The following is a 25986-nucleotide window of genomic DNA, read 5'->3' as shown; positions in this document are numbered from 1 at the left end:
CTCTTTGGTGTATCCCAATTGCCACTATCACTACTCTTGTGCTTTGAAGCCATTATCAAATAAAATAAGGATACTTGAACACAAGCACTGTGATACCTTGACAATCTATCTGATAACCAAGACAGACACTAAGTGACTAATGGTCAGGTAGTGTGGATATGTTGCACAAAAGGATGATTCGTTTCCTTGGTGGGATGGAGCGGGAAGGCACGAGCTTTTATCATGCTATTCAGAACAGAGTGCAATTAAAAAATCTATTAATTGTTTGTTTCTGGAATTTTCCTTTTAATATTTTTGGACCGTGATTGACCACAAGTAACTGAAACCTCAGAAAGCAAAACTGCAGGTATGGGGAACCACTGTACTTCTGCCTCTACAATGATAATTTCAGATTCCAAGTAACTTGTTCAAAGTCACATCAATAGGAAATTATAAAATCTTAAAACAGAAGAAAACCCAGAAAGTATCTATTTTACTTCCTACTCGAAGCAGAAATTCTTGGTGTAATCTCCAGTAACCTTCAGGTTCTTCTCCTTGAAAGATAGAGCTTTTCATCAACAAAGACCATTTTATTCAACCCTAATCTGCTTCTTTCTCTATCTTTTTATCATTTATCTTGCTTTCAACTTTTGGAGCCATATGAGCGTGAAAATCCTTCAACTATTGAAAGAGTTAGCATGCCCCTCCCCCATCTCTCTTTAATTCTATTTTCTAATCACATGACCGCAAAGGGACTGAAACCTGAGCCTATAAATTTTATGTATTAAGGGGGTGTTGAGTCTGAAAGACACTGAAATGAAATTACTTTGAGCAAAGCTAAGATTCTAAGTGTCTATCAGCTAGGTTTGTGTGTAGCACCAGCAAATGTGCAATAACTGTTAACTATTATCATTGTAGGGGTTGCAGAAATTACTCATGGATATACAAGATATGTTTTTCTGAGTTATGATACATTGTGTCTCTAGAGCCATATCAAGTCTGGCAGAAAGAATCAGCATTTGGTTTAAGTGCTCAAGAACACAACATGTTTCATATTTCCATGGATCAATGCCAAAAATACCAGTTTAATTATTTGGGGAAATAGGTCCTTAATATCAGTGATTTAAGTGAGAATGGATATTAGCCTTTTATGGCTAAGCCAGATAAAACTGTATGCTTAAGTTTTCCTCAGCTCTAAAGTGAGGAAAATGTAAAGTTCTGCCTACATGTTGGTTGTGAGGATTAAATGATATAATAGATGCACAGTAAGTCCTGATGGGGATCACAGTATGCCTCTCTCAAATATGCCACTTTGGTATAAGAATTATTTTTAGCTGAAGGCGATTGAGAAACAGATATAGGGAAAGCTCTCTACACTATCACTTTCTGTTTAAAGGCAGAGTATAAACTTCCCTTTTTGAAAGTGTCCCTATACTAGGAAGAGAATAATGACTCAATCTCTGGAGACCCATTTATCACCCCAGAGACTACACAGAGCTGGGCCTGCATAACAAAACTTTCTCCTCTGTTAGTTTCCCCATATATCTACTTTCCCACATCTCAAAGCCCAAACCCTTTTTCCTTTGTCTTGTCACTTCTTCACAATGTATTGCTCTCTAGTAAAAATGGTATATATAAGCCTCTGGGTCTATTTATTTGGGTCATCACTAGGCCTCCATATACATAAGTAATAAACTCTCCTGCATAATTTTTTTTTTTTGCCAACTTAATTCACAGGGCCCCAGCACTAAAATAGGGAGGATAGAGGGAAAAAGTTTTCCCTCCCATATAGTGCTCAATTAAAATTAGCTATTATAATTATTGTTATTATCATCTTTACTATCAGGGCCTGACACTAAACAAGCATTTAGTTAGCTGTTAGTTTTTATTATTTAACTTAGACAGTGCTGCCTATCTGTGTGTAGTGAAATGACATTTGCAAGTAGAAGTGAAATGTGAACTGAAATTACATTATGAAATTATTTTGTGTATTTATTGGAGAATTAAAGCACTAATTAATTTGAAAAAGTTGTATATCTTTAGGGAAGGAAGAAGAGCTATAAAGTGCAAAGAATGACTAGAGGTAGCAGACTCAGAGATAAGAAGAACTAGGACCCATGGACTATATTCATAATATATGTCACTGTAACTTTCTGAAAATATACTGAGTGCCATTCTTTCTTTTCATATTTAAAATTGAAACTTACCTGGTAAAAAAATTCCCTTAGGGTAAATAGCCTGTAGTGAATGATTATGTGTGTTGGAAGAAAGAAAGAAAATATTTGGAGAAGACCTTGAACCAAAAGTGAAGATTCACAGGTCTAGATGTGTTAGGCTATAAATTCCCAAGTACTTAATCTCATGAATGGATTTGCAAGAAGGAAGAGGCTTTCATTTATTCATTTAAAAATGCCAGATATAGGTTAAATGCTAGGTATATACTAGTATGCAAGACTGATATGATCACTGCTTAGCCCTTCAGATACCTGAAGACATCAGTAAATAGACTCTAAATCAGCCTTATAGAATGTGTAACCCTTGGGGAAACAATAAGTAAAAAAGGAAAAAAAAAAAAGAAAGCTGTTTTACAGAGGGATTTTGTGAAAGAGATAGGGACAAGCATTGCTTTTCAATATTTAGATAACAAAGCATGCCACAATTGTGGAGGTACATGTTCTTAATTTTTGCAAGCAACATAAGCACAATGAAGACTGGAGCAACTGCACCATGTGGTATCTTGAGGGATTGTAGGTTTGGCAGCAGCAGGTGACAACACCCAAGACAAATAAACAGCATTCTCATGGAAGGCACTGGTGATGAAATGGCAAAGCATCAGCAAAGACCACAATGCCTGGTGGAAGATTGTTGATGCCCAACAGACATGGCGGTACTCAGCAGATCCCCAGCAAATAATGACGTATACCCAGTGGCAGATGATGGATGCACAGTGGCAAGTAATGAATGTCCAATGGGAGATGATGGATGACCAGCAGATACAGTAAATATTGGCAGGTAATGGTGGATTACATACGTGCATGATGAAAGCCCAGAACAGTTGTAGCAGCGTGTGATATAAATTGATTTATTCATGATCACGTGGGATACAACTCCTGGGAACTTCTAGAAATACTTGGAGGGAAGGTGTGTATTTCTCTAGGGGGCTGGAGAAAGTTTGTAAGCACATTGGGATAACAAGTCAGTGACGAGTATATCAATATCAAGGTAGTCTCTTTTGTGCACGCAAGCTGTGAGACCTGTCACAAATTTAAATGCTTTTAAGGACAAGGTAGGAAATATCAGTGAGTAAAACAGCTAGGTTATAAGAAAGCGAGGAGTGGTAGAAAACAGCAAAGATGAAACCTATACACTGTTAAGAGCTATTCAGTTTACAAAGTTTAAAAACCATTGGCTAGGCTAAAACAAAATTCACCTTCAGGCAGAAGTCAGAAAAAAGGCTGCCAGTTCATGACCTCTGGTTTAGGTGAACACTAAGTATCAATGTCTTAGGGCTTAATATATCATTTATCTAGGAATGTAGTATCTGTAGTACCATCTTTACACAAATAAGAAAAATGTTTCATTTTGAGAACTGACTCTAAGTATACAAAATTTGGAGATATTTTATATATATGAGAAGATTGTCTTCAGCTATTTGTTAAACAATTCAAAGAAATCGGAGAGAAATTCCATTTATCACATGTTTATTTCTGAAAAGTATTGCTTTTCTAGAATATTTAGGACAATCTGGAGTCCACTGAATAACTTTTGATGGAATCCCTGAAAATCCCCAGGACGACAGTGGAAAATATGAGGGTGGAACTATATTTTCTAGATATATTCCCAAATCCTCTTCCCCAAATGTATTTCTGGACCCTGAATTTAACAATAGCTACCCTTTACAAAAAAGTATAAATCTCTAGTAAAAGGGAGGTAGAGTTTAAGAAATTCTTCAGAAGAAATAAAGATAAAATTATAAAATGGAAAAAGATATAGCTTATAAGCATACATTCCATTTTAATGGAATAAATTCTTATACATATAAAGTATTAATTTGTGAAGTGTGTACATGGCTAATTTAACAGCTCAATGTTTTTAGTATAGTTATTCTTGGAAGGAATGTTCTAAGTAACATGTAGCATGAAGCAGTTATTAAGAATGAGGGCTTTGGTGTTTGTTTGGCCTGTGTTTATTAATTTATTATGCCACTGGAAACTTCTGAAGCCTTAGGCACATTGCTTAACTTCTCTAAACAGTTTCTTCATATTCCAAATATGAAAAGAAAATATACATATTATTTTGTGAAGATTAAATAAGTTAACATATGCAAAATTCTTTGCAGAATACCTGGGAGATAGTATGTTCTGAATTAATGATATTTTTATGAATGCACAAGTGAAATGAGGTGATGGTAATCAGGTGCCTTATAGACATCAATTTTAGTTCTCTCCACTTCCAGTCCTCAAATTCTTTCTAATTCTCATTAATATCCTTAAACAATTGGTTAATTTCCTTCGTACATAGGCAATCCTATATTTTAATCACAGCGAACTCTTTTATAACTTCCACAGGAATATGAGCTACCAGACTTATTTCTAATGAACAGATTTCTTGACTCAGGTGAACAGAGGACCAAACCTCATACACTTACCTTCTCAAAGGATCCAAACGGAATATTTAGGTAATTATTACAACTGGTTCTACTTTAGAAAGATAAGTAAAATACTATATAGAATTAAAAGAATTATTTGATGTTTACTTGCTTTTGTCCATTAATATGGTTGCATATAAATTGTGTGATTTTTATTTCTGAAAGGAATTTTATTTCCTTTAAATTAAAATAAATGCCACTGAAATAATGTATTTCCTTAACAAATAACCTGGAATACACTTTTGTACACAAATGTTTGACTGGATACTATATGCCAATGGTGAAAGAAAAATCTCTCCCAAATTCCCTGGATGCCTAGTTTGGTTGAGGACTTGCAAATGAATTATAAATACACAGTTGTCTGTAAAGAAATCATGGCTATCAGAAAGAATATTTGAGTTGGTATAGTTCTATTGTGGTAAATTAAATGATATATGTGAATATATCATGAGTGCTCAATGGCAGATATTGTGTGATAATGTCTGGATAGAGAATCAGAAGTTCAAGAATGGACTCCCATAAATCAATTCAATGGCTTTGAAAGAGAAATCACTCTCATCTGGTATCTGCAAACATTGGTAGGAGAATGATTACCCAAGAAAAAGACTATAAAAATTTGACTAGAAGACTCTTGTGGAACATCCATTACAAAACAATATAGAAAGTTATAATAAAAATAACAATAACAATAACAATAACAATAATAATAATAATAATAATAATAATAATAATAATAGTTTGTAGTTTAATACTGCAAAGCTATGCAATTGGTAAGTACTTGGTTTAAGTTTTCTTTTTGCCTATTGCTTTTTGGTTATTACTGGGAAGGACAGTTTTTCCACTTATTTCCCCCTGCCTTCTTATCCAAAAGTATCTATGCCTCATGAATGACAATTTCCAAAATGAGGATACTCTTTGCTACTGTTCTGCCTCTACCTCACCAACTAGATTGTAAATTCCACAAAGTTATGTCTCTTTTTTTTTCCTGCTGTATCCCCAGTGTCTAGCATGGCACCTAATGTATAGTGAATGGTCAAAACTGATGAATAAATGATGTTGAATTGATTCCCACTGAATCTGAGTAAATGGTAATAAAGTGGGTTTAGGAGAGTTATGTCTGGGGAATAGGTAGTGATTTCCAAGGCTCAGTAAAGTGTGCTTGGAAGTGGTTACTCCATTAAGTGAGGGAGAGAGGATTAGACCCTAGAGCAAGCAAGGTGCCAGGAAGTATGGCTCTATTTCATTTAGCAATGAGTTTGTACAAAGCACTAAAAGTCAGAAATAACCCAAGCAGTTGAGAGTGATAAATTGGGGACCGTTAGTCTGAGGAGCCCTGTGTAAAGTTTAATATGACTCAGATATTGTAATAAAACAAACCAAAGGCAGGAATTACTTTAAACCTGCAAGATCTATATTTAAATTGAGTTTTGAAACCAAATTTTCTTCATTTAATATCTTAAAAGGTGCACTTTATATGTCAAAGCTGTTAAATCTTAAACATATAATCTTAGTATGTATGTATACATACGCTTTCATTTTAACTAAATATGGAACATGTTGAGTGTAAACATTCAAATGTATTACTAGCAGGAAAACCATCAGATTAGAAGGGATAAATGAAGACCTAAGCAAACCAGGTAGCCTGACCTCTACTCCGGGTGCACGAGTATACAAATGTACTTACAATAGTAGCCTAAAGAACCTATCAAGTGGAAGCTGCTGAAAAGAGGGATGGCTGAAATAGAAAAAAAATATATATATTTATTTTTCAAGAGAGAAAAGGGATAGGAATCAAGACAGCTGATCTGAAAAGCTTGGTATATAACTGGTTCAACCCTAGAATTATAAAGCAGAGAAAAAATTAACTTCAAATGTAGGCACTAGGAAATTGGGAATTGATTTCTTCAGACTTGGAAATGGTAAATATCTATAAACCTGAGCATGAGTATTTTTAATTCCTACTATTGAAAAATGGAGATTATAATTTTGTGAAAAGAAATTCTTTTTGTTTGTGTAAGAACATAGAAGGAAACGTTCACTATTATTGAATGTTAAAAATTATTCAGCTTGGCTCATTATTATAGTTTTATACATCTAAGGTCAAAGTGAACATGTCTTGCAAAAGAAAAGAGGGGAGATAATTCAAATAGATGAGTCAATAAAATATTTTACACATTTTTTGGTATTTTTAATATGGGTGAATAAGTTCATACATTTGTGTCTGAATGTAATATTTACCTATGTGTCAGTATTAACTTAAAATTAAATGAATTCTTTTTTTTCCATTGTTAATTTACTTTTTATCTCAGCATTGATTTTTTTCTGGTAATAATTCAGGGTTTCTTCTGTTTGTTTATGTGTGGCTGTATATGACAGAAAATTTTATATATTTGTAAATTTGAAAAGACCTAATAAGAACTTAAAGCAATTTGATGACAACACTTCTTTAAGTTAGACATTTATTACCATTGTTAACTTTATTTCATTCTGAGGTTATTGAATAGTCATTTTTTAAAACTGAAATAATCTGGGATATCATAATATTTTTACCATTGAACAGAATAAGCTATGATATTCAGGTTTTTGTTTTTTTTGTTTTTGATAGATCTAGAGGGTATTCTGCTAAGTGAAATAGACAGAGAAAGAAATATCACATGGTTCACTTATATGTGGAATCTAAAAAAACCTAAACAGAACAAAACAAAAACAGACTCACAGAAACAGAGACCAAAGGGATGGTTGCCAGAGGGGAGAGGGTTGGGTATGGGTGAAAAAGGTTCAGGGAAATGTATTCAACAATATTGTGATAAGTTTGCATGGCAACAAATGACTATTTGACTTAGTGGGGTGATCATATTTTAAGGCATAAAAATGTCGAATCACTATATTGTACACCTGAAGCTAAAATAACTAGTATACTATTGCATACCAACTGTACTTTTAAAAAATGCAGTAAGATATATTATGGGTGATTTGTATTTTCTTATTGTACAGTTTTCTGCATTCCTAAATTTTCTACAATGATGTGCACTGTTTTTAATAATATGAAAAAATTACTAATAAAATGACATTGTAGAAAATATTTAATTTTGTATATGCGCTGTATGAAAATATTTAATTTTGTGTATTGATTTGAATAAACTATTATAATTTCATTATAATGAAATTATAATGAAAACATTATAATGAAATTATAATAGTTTATTATAATTTTAGTTTATTTATAAACTTATAAACTTATAATAGTTTATTATAAGTTTGATCATCATTATTATTTATAAACTTATAATAGTTTATTATAAGTTTGATCATCATTATTAAAACTTCGTGTAGCAAATCTATTTGCAGGAAAAAGAAGCATAGGATTGCATAATACCATTCTGAAGATGTGTAGTAGTAGTATTTCACTGTGGTTTTAACATGCATTTTCTAATGTCTAATAAGGAAATATATTTTTATGTGCTTATTTGCCATTTATATATTCTCTATGGTGAAATGTCTCTTTGTGTCTTTTGCCCATAATTTAAAAGTATTTTTTTTACCCTTGAGATATGAGAGTTCTTTATATGTTCTATATATTAGTTGTAGTAGGCTGAAAAAAATGACCTCCCAAAAGATATCATGTTCTAGTCCCTGGAACCTGGGAATACTATTTTCTATGGCAATAAAAAGGGGTCTCTGATGATATAATTAAATTAAGGATCTTCAGATAGACAGATTATTCTCAATTATCTGGCTGAGCACTAAATGATATCACATGTATCCTTATAAAGGGAAGCAGAGGTAGATTTCATAAAGAAGAGAATAAGGCAATGTGACCACAGAGGCAGAGATTGGAGTGATGTTGCCACAAGCCAAGAAATGCCAGCAGCCACCAGAAGTTGGAAAAGGCAAAGAACAATTGGTTATTCCCCTATAGCTTCTGGAGGTATCACGACCTTGCGGACACGTACATTTCAGCTAGCGATACTGATTTCAGACTTCTGGCTTTCAGAACCGTAAGAGCATAAATTCTGTTTTAAGTCACTAGGTTTGTGGCAATTTCTTATAGCAGCCATAGGAAACTATTACACAATTATTCTTTTGTCGGACATATAGTTTAGAAATATTTCTCCTATTCTGTAATTAGTCTTTTCATTCTCTTAAAGGGGTTTTTGGTGGAACGAAACTTTTTAATTTCAATGAAGTCTAATTTATACATTTTTATTTTATGTATTATGCTTTTGCTGTCAAATCTAAGAACTCTGTATAGCCCTAGATCCAAATTATCTATGTTTTGTTTTCTAACAGTTTTATAGCTTGACATTTTACACTTAAGTCTATAATTCATTTTAATTAAAATTATTGGGATGAATTGGTTAATAAAATCAAATAGGTTTCAAGTGTACACTTCAATAGCATGTCATATGTATATTGCATTGGATGTTCACCACCTAATGTTAAATTTCCTTCTGCCACCACATATTTGACCCTCTTTACCCCCACCCGCCTTCTCTCTTCCTCTCTTCCCTCTGGTAACCACTAATCCACTGTCAGTGCCCATGAGTCTCTCTGTTTGTTTGTCATGTTTGTTTGCTGTTTTGGTTTTATATCCCATATATGAATGAAATCATATGGTTTTCAACTTTTTCTGTCTGGCTTATTTCACTTAGCATGATAATCTCAAAATCCATCCACGTTGTTGCAAATGGCAGTATTTCATCTTTTCTTATGGCTGAGTAATGTTCTATTGTATATATGTACCACATCTTCTTTATCCAATCATCTATCTATAGACACTTCGGTGGCTTCCATGTCTTGGCCACTGTGAACAATGCTGTTGTGAATATTGGGGTGCATATATCTTTGTGGATAAATATTTTCAAATTTTTGGGGGTAAATACCCAGGAAAAGGGATTAGTGAATCATATGGTAATTCTATTATTAGTTTTTTGAAGAACTGCCATACGGTTTTCCATAGTGGCTTTACCAATTCACATTTCTACCAGCAGTGTATGAATGTTCCTTTTTCCTCACAACCTCTTCAACGCTTGTTATTTTTGATCCATTTTGAGTTATTTTTTTAAAATAAGGTATGAAGTTTTAGAGCAAGGTTCTTTTTTTTTTTTTTTTAGCCTATGGATGACCAATTTCTTTGGCACCATTTGTTTTTCCATTGAATTTCTTTTGCACCTTTGTCAAAACTTAATTGGCTGTAATTACTGGGTGCTCTATTCTATTTCTGGGTGCTCTATTCTATTCCATTAGTCTATATCTATTTCTCTACCACTATAATATTGTCTTGATTACTGCAGCTATACAGCAAAATTGGATATAAAGTAGAGTAATTTCTTCCACATCACTCTTCTTTTTAAAGCTGGTTTTAAACTCTTTTTAAGATCTGCCTGTACCTTTTCATATAAAGTTTAGAATAAATTTGTCTACATCCAAAAAATCTTGCTAGGCTTTTGATAGTAATTGCATTAAATCTATAGATCAATTCAAGAAGTATTAGAGACTGAACTGTGTCTCCCCAAATGTAATGTACCTCAGAATGTGACTATATTTGGAGATATGATCTTTTAAAATATAATTAACATAAAATGAAGGCATTAGGGTGGGCCCTAATCCAATATGACTGGTGTCCTTAAGAAGAAAAAAAATTGACACAGTACAAGGAAAGATTAGGTGAGGACACAGTGAGAAGGTGGCCATCTGCAAGCCAAGGAGAGAGGCCTCAGAAAAAACCAACCCTGCCGATATCTTGTCCTCTAATTTCTAGCCTCCATAACTATGAGAAAATAAATTTCTGCTGTTTTAGCCATCCAGTCTGTAACAATTTATTATGACAGTCCTAGCAAACTAATACAGGAATAATTGACATCTTTACTATGTTGACTTCCAATCTATAAACAGGGAATGTCTTCTGATTTACTTAGGACTTGAATTTCTTTCATTAGCACTTTGTAATGGTAGATGTACAAATGCAGGACATATTTTATTACATTTATATCTGAATATTTTATTTTCATTTGAGCAACTGTAAGTGACACTGAATTTTAATTTCAGTTTCCACATGATCATTGCTAGTCTAGAAATGTGATTAACTTCTGTGTGTTGATTTTGTGTCCTGCAACCTTGCTGATATAATTTATTAGTTCTAGCATTTAAAATTTTGCCAATTTGAGATTAAAAAATTGTATCACAATGCCATTTATTTTGCATTTTTCCTATAATGATTGACATAAAACATTGTCATATATTTCATGACTGTATATATAAATGTGTACGAATAATTCAAATATTCACAAATGTTTTAAAATATAGAAAATATATTTTAAAATCACAAAACACCTATTCAAATCTTTAGATAATTTAAAAAATTTCTTGAGCTTTAGATTTTTTCTCTCAGTTTTAAGGAATTCTTTAAATATTAGGGATATTAGCCCTTTAACTGTGATATATGTTGCAAATATTTTCTAAGAGTTTGTTATTTGTTTTGAATTTTCCTATTGGTGTTCTTTCCATGTATTATTATAATTATTATTTCAATGCCAAATATACCAAATTTTTCTCCTACATCTGAATTTTGAGTTATAATTAAAAATTCTTTCCATAATCATAGGTTATAGAAGAATTCACTATTCTTTTCCTCTAGTATTTGTATCATTTCATTTTTTACATTAGGTTTCTGATCCATTGAGAGTTTTTGTATTAAACATATGGTAAAATCTACATTTATCTTTTTTAAAAATAGCTATACAGTTGGCCAACATCATTTGCCAGTGATTAGGAATGACACTTTTATCATATATTACATATTGATTTGTACTTGGATCTATTTCAGATTTTTAAATTCTACTCCTCTTCTTTTTCTATGTATGGTCCGATGGTACATTCTTTTAATTAAAAAGGCTTTATAATATGTTTCAATATCTCATAGGGCTAGTCTCTTTTCATAGCTTTTCTTTTTCTTTTTTTTTCAAGCTACTCTTGCATATTTAATTTTTTTATTAAAAATAAATTATTTTTATATATATATTTTAAATTTATTTATTTTTATGATGACATTGGTTAATGAAATCCAATAAGTTTCAGCTACACACTTTAAAAGTAAGGCATATATATATTTACACGGTGTGTTCACCTACCATAGTTAGATTTCTTTCTGTAACCACATTTGACCCACCCCCTTATCCCATCTACTTCTCCCCTCCCTCCTCTCCCCAACCCTCTGGATATCACTGGTCTATTGTCCATGTCCATGAGTCTCTGTTTGTTTGTCCTGTTCATCTGTTGCTTTTAGGTTTATATCCCACACATAAGTGATATCATGTGATTTTCAACATTTTCTGTCTGACTTATTTCGTTTAGCATGATCATCTTGACGTCCATCCATGTTTTCGAAAAAGGCATTATTTCATCACTTCTTATGGCCGAATAATATTCCATTGTATATATATACGACCGTTTCTTTATCCAATCATCTATCGTAGGACATTTGGTTTCTTTCATGTCCAGGCCAACGTGAATAATACTGCTATGAACATCGGTGTGCAAATATCTTTTCAGAAATCAATTTTTGAGACTTTGAGCTAAATACCCAGTAGAAGGATTGCTGGGTTGTATGGTAGATAAATTCTTAATTTTTTGAGGAACCTCCATACTGTTTTCCATAGTGGTTATACCAATTTGCAGTCGCACCACCAGCGTATGAAAGTTCCTTTTTCTCTGAATCCTCTCCAACATTTGCTATTATTTCTCCTGTTAATAACAGCTATTCTAACAGGTGCGAGTTGGTATCACTTTGTGGTTTTGATTTGCATTTCTCTAATAGCTAGCGATGATGACCATCTTTTGAAACATTTGTTGGCCAATTGTATGTCCTCTAGGGAGAAGTGTCTGTTCAGGTCTTCTGCCCATTTTTGATTGAATCATTTTTTGTTGTTGTTGTTATTACGTTGTATGAGTTCTTTGTATATTTTGGACATTAGGCTCTTATTGGAGGCATTGCTTGCAAATATACTTTACCATTCAGATGGTTGTCTCTTTACCTTACTGACGGTTTCTTTTGCTATGAAGAAGCTTTTTAGTTTGATGTAGTCCCATTCATTTATTTTTGCTTTTACTTCCCTCGCCGTTGCAAATACATAAAATCCTCTTAAGTCCAAGGTCCTTGAGTTCCTTTCCTATGTTTTCTTCTATGCATTTTATTATTTCAGGTCTTATATTCAGGTCCTTAATCCATTTTGAGTTAATTTTGGTGCTTTGTGATAAACAACAGTGTAGTTTCATTCTTTTGCAGGGGGCTTTCCAGTTTTCCCAGCGCCATTTATTGAAGAGGCTTTCCTTTCTCCACTGGATGTTTTGGCTTTTTTTGTCAAAAATTATTTGCCCATATAAATATGGGTTTACTTCTGGACTCTCGATTCTGTTCCACTGGTCGCTGTGTCTGTTTGGCTGCCAACACCATGCCGTTTGATTACTGTCGCTCTGTAGTATAATTTGAAGTCAGGCAGAGTGATGCCTCCAGCCTCATTCTTTATTCTCACTACGGCTTTGGTAATTCAGGGTCTTTCGTGCTTCCATATAAGTCTGATGATTTTTTGTTCTCTTTCTTTAAAAAATGATGATGGGAGTTTAATGAAGATTGCATTATATCTATATAATGCTTTAGGTAATATGGTCATTTTAACTATGGTAATTCTTCCAATACAAGAACATGGAAGATCTTTCCATAACTTTGTATCTTCTTCAATTTCTTTTGATAGGGTCTTGTAGTTTTCATTATATAGGTCCTTCACAAGTTTTGTTAAATTTATTCCTAGGTACTTTTTTATTGCATTGCAGAAGGAATTATTTATCTCACTGCTTTTTTGTGACACTTCATTATTAGAGTATAGGAACACTGTGGATTTTAAAACATTGATTTTGTATCCAGAAAATTTACTGGATTTGCTTATTGTTTCTAGTAGAGTTCTTGTGGAGTCTAAAGGGTTTTATATAGAGAGAATCCATGTCATCTGCAAATAGTGACAGTTTGACTTCTTCGTTTCCTATTTGGATGCCTTTTATATTTTTCTTTAGCCTGATTGCACTTGCTTCGACCTCCAATGTTATATTGAATAGCAGGGGCGACAGTGGACAGCCTTGCCTTGTTTCTGATCTTAGGGAGAAGGTTTTTAGTTTTTCACCATTAAGGATAATGTTGGATGAGGGTTTGTCATATATGACCTGTATTATGTTAAGGTACTTTCCTTCTATACTGATTTTGTTAAGTGTTTTGATCATAAATGCATGCTGTATCTTATCAAAGGCTTTTTCTGCATCTATTGATATGATCATGATTCTTATTTTTTAATTTGTTTACGTGGTGTATCACTTTAATCGATTTGCGTATGTTGAACCATCCCTGTGTCCCTGGGATGAACCCCACTTGATCGTTGTGTATAATCTTTTTAATATGTTGCTGTATTCAGTTTGCTAGTATCTTATTTAAGATTTTTGCATCTGTGTTCCTGAGAGATATTGGTCTGTACTTCTCTCTTTTTTTATGTTATCTTTACCAGGTTTTCGTATCAGAATAATATTGGCCTCAAAAAATGAGTTGGGATGTATTGTCTCCTCTTCAAGATTTTGGAAGATTTTGAGGAGAATAAGTATTAAATCTTCTTTGAATGTTTGATAGAGTCACCGGTGAAGCCATCTGGTCCTGGACTTTTACTTTTGGTAGGTTTATGAGGATTGTTTCAATTTCCATACTGTTGATCTGTCCATTTAGATTTTCCAGATCTTCTTTATTCAGTCTAAGAAGATTGTATTTTTTTAAGTACTGGTCCATTCCTTCAAGATTATTAAATTTGTTATTATATACATTTTCATAGTATTCTTGCATGATCCTTTATATTTCTGTGATGTTAGTCGTAATTTCCCCTCTTTCATCCCTGATTTTGTTTATTTGTGTCTTTTCTCTTTTTTCTTTAGTGAGTCTAGCCAGGGGTTTGTCAGTTTTATTAACTTCTCAAAGAATCAGCTCCTTGTTGTATTTATTTTTTCTTTTTTTTTCAATTTCATTTATTTCTGTTCTAATTTTGCCATTTTTTTTCCTTCTGCTGATTTTAGGCCTCATTTGTTCTTCCTTTTCTAGTTTTTTCAGATGAGGCATTAGGTTGTTTATTTGGGTTCGTTCTTGTTTTTGGAGATAGGCCTGTAATGATATGAACTTTCCTCTTATGACCGTTTTTGCCGTGTCCCAAAAGTTTTGATATGTTGTACTATCATTGTCATTCGTTTCTATGTATCTCTCGATCTCTTTTTATTTCTTCTCTGATCAGTCATTCTTCAGTAGCATGTTGTTTAATCTCCAGATACTTGTGGTTCTTCCTGCTTTCTTTTTGCAGTTGATCTCTAGTTTCAAAGCATTATGATCAGAGAATATGGTTGGTATGATTTCCATCCTTTTATGTTTGTTGAGGGTATCTCTGTGTCCCAGTATGTGGTCTATCCTTTAGAATGTTCCATGTGCACTAGAGAAGAATGTATAAGCAATTGTTTGGGGATAGAAAGCTCTGTAAATGTCAATTATGTCCAGTAGGTCTAACGTGTCATTTAAAGATGAGTTTTTCTTTATTGTTTTTCTGTTTGGATGATTTGTTCATATCCGCAGTGGAGTATTTAGATCCCCTAGTACGATTGTGTTTTGGTCCGTTTTTCCCTTTAGTTCTGTTACTAATCGCTTTACATATTTCAGGGCTCCTTAATTGAGAGCATAGGTATTAATAAGTGTTATGTCTTTTTGGTGCATGATTCCCTTTATCATTATGATATGTCCCTCAATATCTTTCTTTACCTTTTTTATTTTGAAGTTTATTTCATCTGATATTAGTTCCACTATTCCCGCATTTCTCTGAATGCCATTTGCTTGAAATATCATTTTCCACCCTTTCACTTTAAGTCTATATTTGTCTTTGGAGCTGAGATGTCTCCTGGAGGCAGCACATGGTTCAGTTTAGTTTTTTGATCCAATGTGCAACTCTGTGTCTTTTTATTGGTGAATTCGGTTCATTTACATTTTGGGTGATTATTGAAATAGGAGGTCTTCTTACAGCCATTTTATCTGTTGCTTTCTGGTAGCTTGGTGTTTCCATTGCTTCCTTGTCCTTGTGTTTCTGTTTTCTTTATTTAGATTGGGTTTTGTGTTATTTGCCTCTGGTTTTTGTTTTATGTTATTTACTTCCGTTTTGAATCTTTGGTGTGTGGTTACCATTTTCATTACAAATATGAATAGTTGTCTACACACACACACACACCTGCACACACACACACACACACACACACACACTGGTCCATTTTTCTTCTGTGTCCATCATCTCCTTCCCCTTTTACAGAATTTGGATCTTTGATGCCTCCTCCTCTTTTCTGTCATTGTTTTCTCAATTTGTCCCTATGTGTGCTGAATGATAATTACTATCTTGCTATAGCAATTCTCTTCTTATTATTTAAGCTTTTAATGCCCTATTCTTAAGCCAAGGTTTTACTCTTCTGCTTCTATTTTACTTATTAGTCATACACTCCCCTAATTGTGTGTGTGTGTGTGTGTGTGTGTGTGTGTGTGTGTGTGTGTGTTGTGTGTGTTGTGTGTTTTGGTTGTTATTTTGTTTTAGATAGGAGGCTGACTCCTTTCCAGTATTTCCCTATAGTACAGGCCTTTTTAGTGGAGAATTTCACATCGATTTTTGTATGTCTGGAAAGGTCTTATTTTCTCCTTCATACCTAAAGGAGAGCTTAGCTGGATACATTATGCTAAGATGGTAGTTCCTTTCACTGAATAGTGTAAATATTTAATTCTATTCCTTTCTGGCTTGTAAGGTTTGCACTGAGAATTCTGATGATAACTTAATGGGTTTTCCTTTACATGTTATTGCCTTCTTTTCCCTGGCTGCCCTGAGAATTCGGTCTTTGTCGTTGATTTTTGATAACTTCAATACAATGTGTCTTGGTGAAGGCCTTTTGGGATTGAGATAATTGGGTGTTCTCTTGAGTTCTTGAATTCCAAGCTCCAGCTCTTAGATTTGGGATATTATCGTCCACTTTTTGTCTGAAAATGCTTTGTAGTCCCTGATCCTTTTCTTCACCTTTGGTAATGCCCATTATTCTTTGTTTCCTCTTCTGATAGTATCAGCTAGTTCTTGTATTTCTCTTTCATTATTTTTCATTCTTCAGTTTCTCTCTTCTGATTTATTTCTAGATTTCTGTCTTTGATATTACTGATCCTTTCCTCCATTTGGTTGACTCTATTTTCTAAGCTTGCTATTTCATTTTTCAACTGTTGCAGTGTGTTCTTCATATTCAGAAGTTCTATTTGGTTCTTCGTGTGGTTCACACACACACACACACACACACATACACACACATAATTAGGAGTAAAGTGACTAACAGGCAAATAGAAGCAGAAGAGTGTAACCTTACTAAGAATAGGGCATTAAAAATAGGGTTTCGATCTCCTTGCTCTGGTCATTTAGTTGTTTTTTTTTTTTTTCAATTCCCATAATTGTTTATATGAATTATTTTGGATGTCATTGAGTTTTTTCAGAAGTACCAATCTGAATTCTCCGTCATTTAAGTCGCATATTTCTATGTCTGTAAGCTTATTTTCTGGAGGTTTTTCTCTTTCTTTTTGAGATGTCTTGTCGCCTCAGTTGTTCATGGTGTTTAAGGGACTATTTCTGCACCTGGGCATTAATGGACATGTATTCTGTTGTTTTTCCACAAAAAAGATGTATTATGTAAAAGTCTCTCTTTAGCCCGCTGCAACAAAGGTGCTTTTATTTTGGTTTCCAGTAGGTGGCGTCTAATCGTCTTGGATCTGTGCTTTATATAAAGCCTAAATGTCTTTTTTATTTTCTTGTACATATTCAATCACGCTTGCTACTCTCAGTGTCAGTCCCTGTCAGTGTTAGCAACAATTCCATTCATGTTTGCTGAGATGCCCCTGGGCTCCGCAGTGATCGGTCTCAGAGGGTATGGGTTGAGGGGCCCTCTGGGTTGGAGCTTGGGGGCTGAGGCTCAGCCTTGGTTTTGCAGCTGGGGCCAGTAAAAGTCAATTGTTGTTTCCCGCTTCTCTGCTTTCTGCCTTGATGTTTGGGCCCTGCTGCTGGCTGCTAGAAGTTGGGGCACTTCCAGGCAGCTGATCATGGAAGTTGCAGTACCTTCAACCCTCCCCCTCTTCCTGCAAGGAGTTCCAGTGGCTGAGAGAGGCAGAATTTTTATTTCTCTGAGTTCACCACCCGATCCCCGGGGTTCTGACCTGTGGTAGCTCTTATGCACAGATCCCATGGTCAGACATGCTGGTGTGCAGTTTGGGTGTTTTTTGTTGAGTTTTAGATGTTCAGCCTATTGTTGTTTCAAGGAGAGAGATCTGGGCATGTCTCTCACTCTGCCATGTTTCTCTCAATTATCTCACATGTTTAATTTTCTAAGTGAAGTTTAATCAACTTATCTAACACCATAAAAAAGCTGTTGTAAGATACGTGACCAAACGATCGAAATATAAGACTTAAAACTGTAAAACTCCTAGAGGTAATAATGGAAGAAAATCTTCATAATACTGTTCTTGTCAATAACTTCATCAATATAACACCAAAAGCACAGGCAAAAAAAGTGAGACTACATCAGATTAACCAAAAAGTTTACACATAGCAAAGGAAACCATCAACAGAATGAAAAGGCAACTTGTGAAATAGGAGAAAATGTTTGCACACCACATTTCTGACAAAGTGTTAATTTCCAAAAAATATATAAGGAATTCCTACGACTGAAGTTAAAAAAATCTAATAACCTAATTTAAAAATTAGCAAACCACATGAGTAGATATTTCTCTAAAGATGATGTACATATAGCCAATAAGCATATAGAATGCTCATCATCACTAATTATCAGAGAAATGCAGATCAAAATCATAATAAGATATCATATCACCTCATACCCATCAGGATGGCTATTATCAAAAAAAACAAGAAATAGCAAGTGTTGGAGAAGATGTGGAGAAAAGGGCACTCTTGTACACTGTTGTTGGGAATATAACATGGTGCAGTTGCTATAGGAAACAGTATGGAGGGTCCTCAAAAATTAAAAATAAAACTATTGTATGATCCAGCAATCTCACTTCTGGGTATTTATTGTAAAAAATTGAAATCAAAATCTTGAAGAGATATTAGCACTCCTATGTTCATTGCAGCACTATTCACAATAACTAAGATGTGGAAACGACCTAAATGTCCATCAACAGATGAATGGAAAAAATGTGAGATATATATATATGTATATATATACACACACATATATACATATATATTATATATTCCATTATATGTATATGTATTATATATATACATATATATGTATATATACATATATTATATATATACATATATTATATATATACATATATATTATATATTCCATTATATGTATATGTATTATATATATTCCATTATATCTATTCTGATATATATATAATTCCATTAATATATAATATAATATAAACACTTATACTGAGCATGATGTGTTAAAATCTCCCATTAGTAGAATCTATCCACATAAATGTATTTTGACGTATTCTTTAGTCTTTGCTTTATAAAGGGCACTGCTGTATTTGTTACTGGGGGCCTAGATATCTTTAACTGCTATATCTTTGTTGTTAATCATGTTTTTATCACAAATGATCATCCTTTTTACTTGTCTTAGTTATAAAAAAATCTTTTTTTTACTCTTACTGTTTTCTTTTTCACTTGAAATTTACTTTGTCAGATATCGAGATCACAATTTCTGTTTTCTTATTTTTGCCATTTGCTTGGTATAACTTTGTCCATCCCTTTATTTCTAGTTATTATAAAGCACTGAGTTTTAAGGGTTCCTCTTATATATACAGAATATATTTGGATCTTCTTTTTGCAAGCCACGTTAAAAATCTTTTATTTTCAATAGCGAGTTAGGTTCATTCAAGTTTACTGCCATTACTGATATGTTTATTTTCAACTCTGTCATATTATATCAGAGTATAATGTTGAGAGTATTATATTTAATTTTCTTGTGTTTCTTCCTCTACTTGATTTTTTTTTCTCTTCTATTAATTACATATCTTTTGATTTTAGGAAGGTTTGTATTTTTGCTCTAGTGTTTAACTTTATATCATGTTTATATCATATTTTATTCATATCATGTTTAATACTCTTAGATTCCTATATTCTTATTAAGTCTATTTCTCTGGTTTACCAGGATTCTTTGGTATCATTTAACTCTCACCTTTTGGTTATAGAAAAATCAATTAAAGCATTCTACTACCTGTTTCTTTTTTTCTTTCCTCTTTTCCCAATTTTCAGTTGCACTGTTTCTAATTTGTTGGAGTATATAATAAATAATATATTTTCTATAACAGTATTCTTCATCTCTTATGTCAATTTTGTTTTTGTCATAGCTCTAAAATTAAATACATTAAATACTCATCATCAGCCTTTTTGATGAAATTTTCCCAGGCTTTTCTTTGTTAATTGAATCCCATTCACTACTTAATTTCTTTTTTTTTTCAGTTAATTTATTTATTTAAATTAGTTTCAAGTATACAGTACATTAGTTAGACATCTATACAATTCATAAAATGATTCTGCCAATTGCTCCCTCCCTCCCCTGACCCTCCACTTAGCCAACATATTAATGCTAACTCCATTCCCTTGCCATGCTCCCCATTCCCATGATGATCTATCAACTACTAATTTGTACTTCTTTAAAACACTTCACCCCATTCTTCCAGCCCTCAACATCCCCTCCACTCTGTCACCAAATTGATCGTAGACATTCTTACAGGTATGGGGTTGTATCTCATTGTGGTTTTGATTTTCACTTTCTTAATAGCTGGTGAAGTTGATAATTGAATTGTACACTTGAAACCTATATAATTTTATTAACCAATGTCAACACAATAAATTCAATTTTAAAAAATCAATTAAAATATTTAATTAAAATATTATTTAGTTAATTATTTTTATTTATTTAATTATTTTTCTTTTAAGAAATTTTAATTAAAATATTTTAATTAAAATTTCTTAAAATTAAATTTATTGTGTTGACATTGGTTAATAAAATTATATAAGTTTCAAGTGTACAATTCAATTATCAACTTCACTAGCTATTAGAAGAACGTGAATCAAAACCACAATGAGATACCACCCCATACCTGTAAGAATGGCTATGATCAACAATACAAATAACAAGTGTTAGAAAGGTTGTGGACAGGTACCCTCACACTGCTGGTGTGGATGTAAATTGGTACAGCCACTATGGAAAACTGTGGAGGTTCCTCAAAAAACTAAAAATGGCATTATCACATGACCCAGCAATCCCTCCTCTGGGTTTCTACCTCCCAAAATTGAAAACATTTATGCACAAAGATGTATATTTTAATTTAAAGTTTTACTTACATATAGTAAATTCATCCTCTTAAAATGCATACTAGAAGTTATAGTTGTTCAAATTTTGAGAAATATATATACTACCACCACAATGAAGATGTAGAACAGTTTCATAATATCAAAGCAAATGCCCATTTGGCGTCATCCTACCACCTTCAGCCCCTGAAAAGTAATGATCTCTTTTCTGTCTTTATAGATTTTTAAAAAATATATCCTAAAAATGTTTGTCTTTTAAAAAATATTTCTTGTTGTTGGTTTGCTTTGTTATTTTTGTTAATTGTGAGGCTAGTCCAATTCTCTTGTTCTTGTAAATTATTCCTTATTTTTGCCTGGAATCCTTAAAGATTTTTTCTTTATTTTACAAATCTAATGTCTCAGATATATCTCAGAGTTGATTGTTCCAGGTCACATTTCTGGTACTCGGTTGGCTTTATCAAACTGTAGATTCAGACTCTTTCACTTCGGGAAAACTTTCCTATAATTTTAAATATTAATTTGTTCCATTATTTTTTCAAGGATTCTCATTATACACACTTCTTTTTCTTTTTTTGCTGGTCTTTTGTCTCAGACACTTTCTTTCTGACTGCTTTTTCTTTTTTCTTTATCTCATCTTCATTCTCTGTTGATTCCCTGTTTTGCTTTAATGTTCCTTATTAAGTTTTTATATCAATTTATTCTCTAGGAACTTTTAATTGAATGTTCATTTCTGATATGATTTTATATTTTTCTTCTATTTTATTGTCCTGGGTTCATCAACTTTTGCTTGACCAAATTTTTTTGTCCATTTCTTTTTTAGGTTTTAGATTTCTACTTCAAGGCATTTTTTTCATACCTTCAAATGACTGAGGAAATTTAATTTTGTTTGCAGTATTTTGTTATAATTTTCTTTTTCTTGGTAATTTTTTATTGCTGGAAATTTTTATCAAATGACTTTTTTATTCTCTTCTGCTTTCTTTTTATGGTAGCTTGGTATAGATTAAGATTGGTTGCATCTTTGAATTTGTATGAACATGATTGGCAGTTTATGAGTGGTTTCTAAGCTCAAGTGTGGCCTCTTCTCTCCATATAACGAAGTATGGTTTCTTTAAAGATGGCTTTTGGGGTACAGTGGAGGGGAGTAGGTTGTAGGGTTAATGCATCATTATATGCTGACTTATTTTTTGTCTTGTAAGTTGAAAAATTTTCCCTCTTTTTTCCCCTTAACTGTACTTTTTTTTTTTTCAAAATTTATCTCTCCCTTTCTTTTTTTTACCCTTTTATAACTCCAAAGAGTTTCTTTTCCAAGACTGGTTTCTTGAGTCCGATGCACACTTCTAAATTATTCCCCTAAAGGCTGAGTTTCCAGAAAAACTTGAGAATTTTTGTAACCGGGGTAAACTTTCTTTTTTTTTTTTTTTGCAATGATTGTAGATCAACCTTAAGCTTCTTGCTAGCTTTCTTCTCTCTTTCATGCAGTATTTCCTGAACTTCTCTTTCTCTACACAGCAGCATGTGTTGGGAACTTAATAGATATCTCATTGCAATCTCCTGTTTATTTTTCTGCTTAAAGATAATTTGGAATTTGGTCGTTCTCCAAATTTGGTGGTAGTATTGTGTAGTTTTATTTCTTCTTATTGTTCTTTACTATTTGGGTTGGGGGATGGATGTGTTAAATTTGTATTTAGGTTGATGACATTTTTGTATCATCCATATATTTTTCAAAGGATAAACTGGCTAAATGAAAGAGACACCACAAGATAAAGTATATCTTCTAAAGCAAATTAATTCCAGTAACCTTTCTAAAATAATTTGGGAGCTTGTGAGTGGTAAAATGCTCACTGAGCAGTTAAAATACTTATGCTTTGAGGTTAATGCATCATTAAAATAATAAAGATAAGAAAAGCATATTTTCTGAGAACACTATTTATAAAATGTTTATTGAGGTAATCTATTACTATTGTATATTTAGAGCAGGATGAATAATTTTTGTTTTGTGAAGATTTTCTACATCCAGTGATCTTCTGTTAGGATTTGAGAACTAGGTACACTTTTGATATTACTTCTTCTGGTCTAACTCCATTATACACTCCAGGGAACAAGAAGTCTATTTCACTCCTTTGTGAGATGAGCATATCAACAGTTAAATTGAAACTCCAATTTCCCAGTAAAGGCACTTTAAGTGATTTGATTGTTCATTATAACTATTAGCTAAAAACAAAATTTAGGTTAAAGAAATAGGACAAAGAGATGACAAAAAAATGAAAAGAAAAATTTAAAACCTCTCTAAAATCAATATATCAAAACTTTTCATGCTTGAATTTTTATTGCGATAATGTGACCTTGCACTTATATATTAGTAATTAATTTGTTATCCCCTGTCTCCTTATAAAAACATGAATTGTAGACTCCATGAAGAATAGCTATTATTGAATGCTTATTATGTGCTAAGCACTTTGGCAACATTTAAAAAAAATGGCTACTTAAAATATATCTATTAAAGATGATAGCCTCTTTGTCCTTCTTTGTATAAGAGATGGTACTAGGTATATATACTGTCCAGAACATAGGAGTGGGAGCACGCTTCTGTCACTGTCTCATTCTGTACATTGTAAGCCAACTATCATTGTTTACAAATGACACTAAGCAATAGAGTAACTATGTATGATTTTAATATATTACAAAATGTTTGTTTTGCTTTTTAAAGACTGCTGATTTTTTAAATAATTATACACACATCCAATTCCTTTTATCACACAGTTTGCTTTTTTCTTCCTTTTCTAAATGATACGAGCAAAATATTTAACTTTATGAGTGTTTACTGTGATACCTGACACAAATTTATGATATAATCTAAGACTGAAAAATGAATAAAATTGAACTTACCATAAAGGATTGCAAGCAGAGACAGTGGCATGACAAGTAGTCCCACCAGCATATCAGCAATTGCTAGGGACATTAAGAAGTAATTGGTGGCATTGTGTAGTTTCTTTTCCAAGCTTACTGCCATGATAACTAGAATGTTGCCACCTATTGTCAAGATTATGATTATGATGATTGAAAGTGCTGGCCAGTTTTGTACCCCGTCTGGGAATTTGAAGCGTCCACCATCGGAGGTATTGAAAATGTCAGTTACTATAGCTGCAACTGGGCTCACAGAAATATCGCATTGCCAAACCAATAGGCCAATTAGGTGCACGCTGAAAATTAAGAAGAAAAACAATATTCAAGTATCTATTATGTTGCTTAAACCCGATAAATTGCTATACAAAACAATTATTTTTCCATCAACAATCATCATCATCGCCATTATTTCTAGTCTTCCAATTAAATTTCGGTGTTTTCTCTCTGTCCGAAGAATATTAACTTTTATTGAGTCAGGCACTTAGCTTACCGAAATATGTATGTATAATTTCATTTGATCTCATACGACAACCTTGTGAGGTCAGTACTGACTTATATCCATTATGTAGATGAGAAGACTGAAGTTCAGAAATGGATGTGTTTTGCACATTATAAATTAGTTTCCCCCAATGATGATATGAAATTTATTTAAGTTATATACATTAAGTGTTCTCTCAAAGTGTATATTCTTAAATTGTCTAATAAACTAACATTTATTTTCCTTAATAAAATAGATAAGACAGACAAGCATATTCAATATTTCCTGCTTAAAATCAAAGATTATTATCTGTTAATGACTGTCTTATGTGTATTCTGTGTTCAATAATAGTTATTTAATGAACATTAAGCAGAGACTAGATTATAAGTAGTGGTTGTTAAGCTCTGATATTATTTACATGGGAGAAAATTTCCTCTACTGGTACAACATGTGCCGAACAATTTTCTGTGCATGAAAGTTAAAGTAAGATTCTTTCTGGAATTGGGGAGATGAAACATATGACATTAAAACATCCAAAGTCTATGCATTCTTTTTATTCATTTATTTTAATTAGTTTCAATTATACAGTACATTGGTTAGACACCTATATAGTTCATAAAACGATCCTCCCAATTTCTCCCTCCCTCCCCTGATCCTCCAACGTATTCATGTTAACTGCATTCCCTATGCCATGCTCCTAATCCCCATGACCAACCATCGCCTACTAGTTTGTACTTCTTTAACTCTTCATCCCATTCTCCCAGGCCCCAAACCCTCCTCCCCTCTGTCCACCACCAAATAGTCCACTATATTTGTGAGTCTGTTTTAATTAGTTTGTTCTCTTTTTTCCTTAGATTCTGCATATAAGTAAAATCATATATTGTTTATCTTTCTCTGTCTGACTTAAATATCTTCTAGGTCCATCAGAGCAATATCTTTTTTCATCCTCTTCCTTTTAGTCTGTGCATGTCTTTTAATCTGAAGTGAGTCTTTTGTAGGCAGCATATGTACAAGTCTTATTTTCTTATCCTTTCAGCCATTCTGTCTTTTGGTTGGAGCACTTAATTATTTTCCATTTAAGGTATTTATTGATAGGAATGTAGTTGTTACCATTCTTTATTCCTGTTTTTAATACATGTTTTTTTCTTCTTAAAGAAATCCCGCCAACATTTCCTGTAATAATGGCTTGATAGTGATAAGTTCCTTTAGCTTGCTTTTGTCTGAGAAGCTCTTCATCTGTCCTTCAACTCTAAATGTTAGCTTTGATGGATAAAGTATTCTTGGTTGTAAATCCTGGGTCTTCATCTTGTTGAATATTTTTTGCCAAGCCCTTCTGTCCTGCATAGTTTCTTTTGAGAAATCAGCTGCTGGTCTTATGGGTGTTCCCTTATAAGTAATGATCTGTTTTTCTCTTGCTGCTTATAATATTCTTTCTTTGTATTTAAATTTTGGCATTTTAATTATGATGTGTCTTGGTGTGGGCCTCTTTGGATCCCTGATTTTTGGAATTCTCTGAGTTTCCTGGGGTTTTATGTTCATTTCTTTTACCAGGTCAG

The 25986-nt window shown here is 32.9% G+C and overlaps 1 protein-coding gene across 1 annotated transcript in view; it reads right to left on the bottom strand.

The window, feature by feature from the left end:
- Positions 1 to 25986, bottom strand: part of HTR2C (5-hydroxytryptamine receptor 2C) — a 210392-nt gene that overhangs the window by 179763 nt on the left and 4643 nt on the right. Inside the window, exon 2 of the mRNA XM_039878274.1 lies at positions 23935 to 24248. Coding sequence (XP_039734208.1) covers positions 23935 to 24248 — 314 coding nt within the window. The remainder of the gene's footprint in view (positions 1 to 23934; positions 24249 to 25986) is intronic.

The sequence above is a fragment of the Pteropus medius genome, unplaced genomic scaffold (genome assembly GCF_902729225.1).
Source record: "Pteropus medius unplaced genomic scaffold, Ma_sr-lr_union100, whole genome shotgun sequence".
In the NCBI taxonomy this organism is placed as follows: Eukaryota; Metazoa; Chordata; class Mammalia; order Chiroptera; family Pteropodidae; genus Pteropus; species Pteropus medius.
The sequence above is the reverse complement of the archived record's forward strand: the minus strand, read 5'-3'. Positions and strand labels throughout refer to the sequence as shown.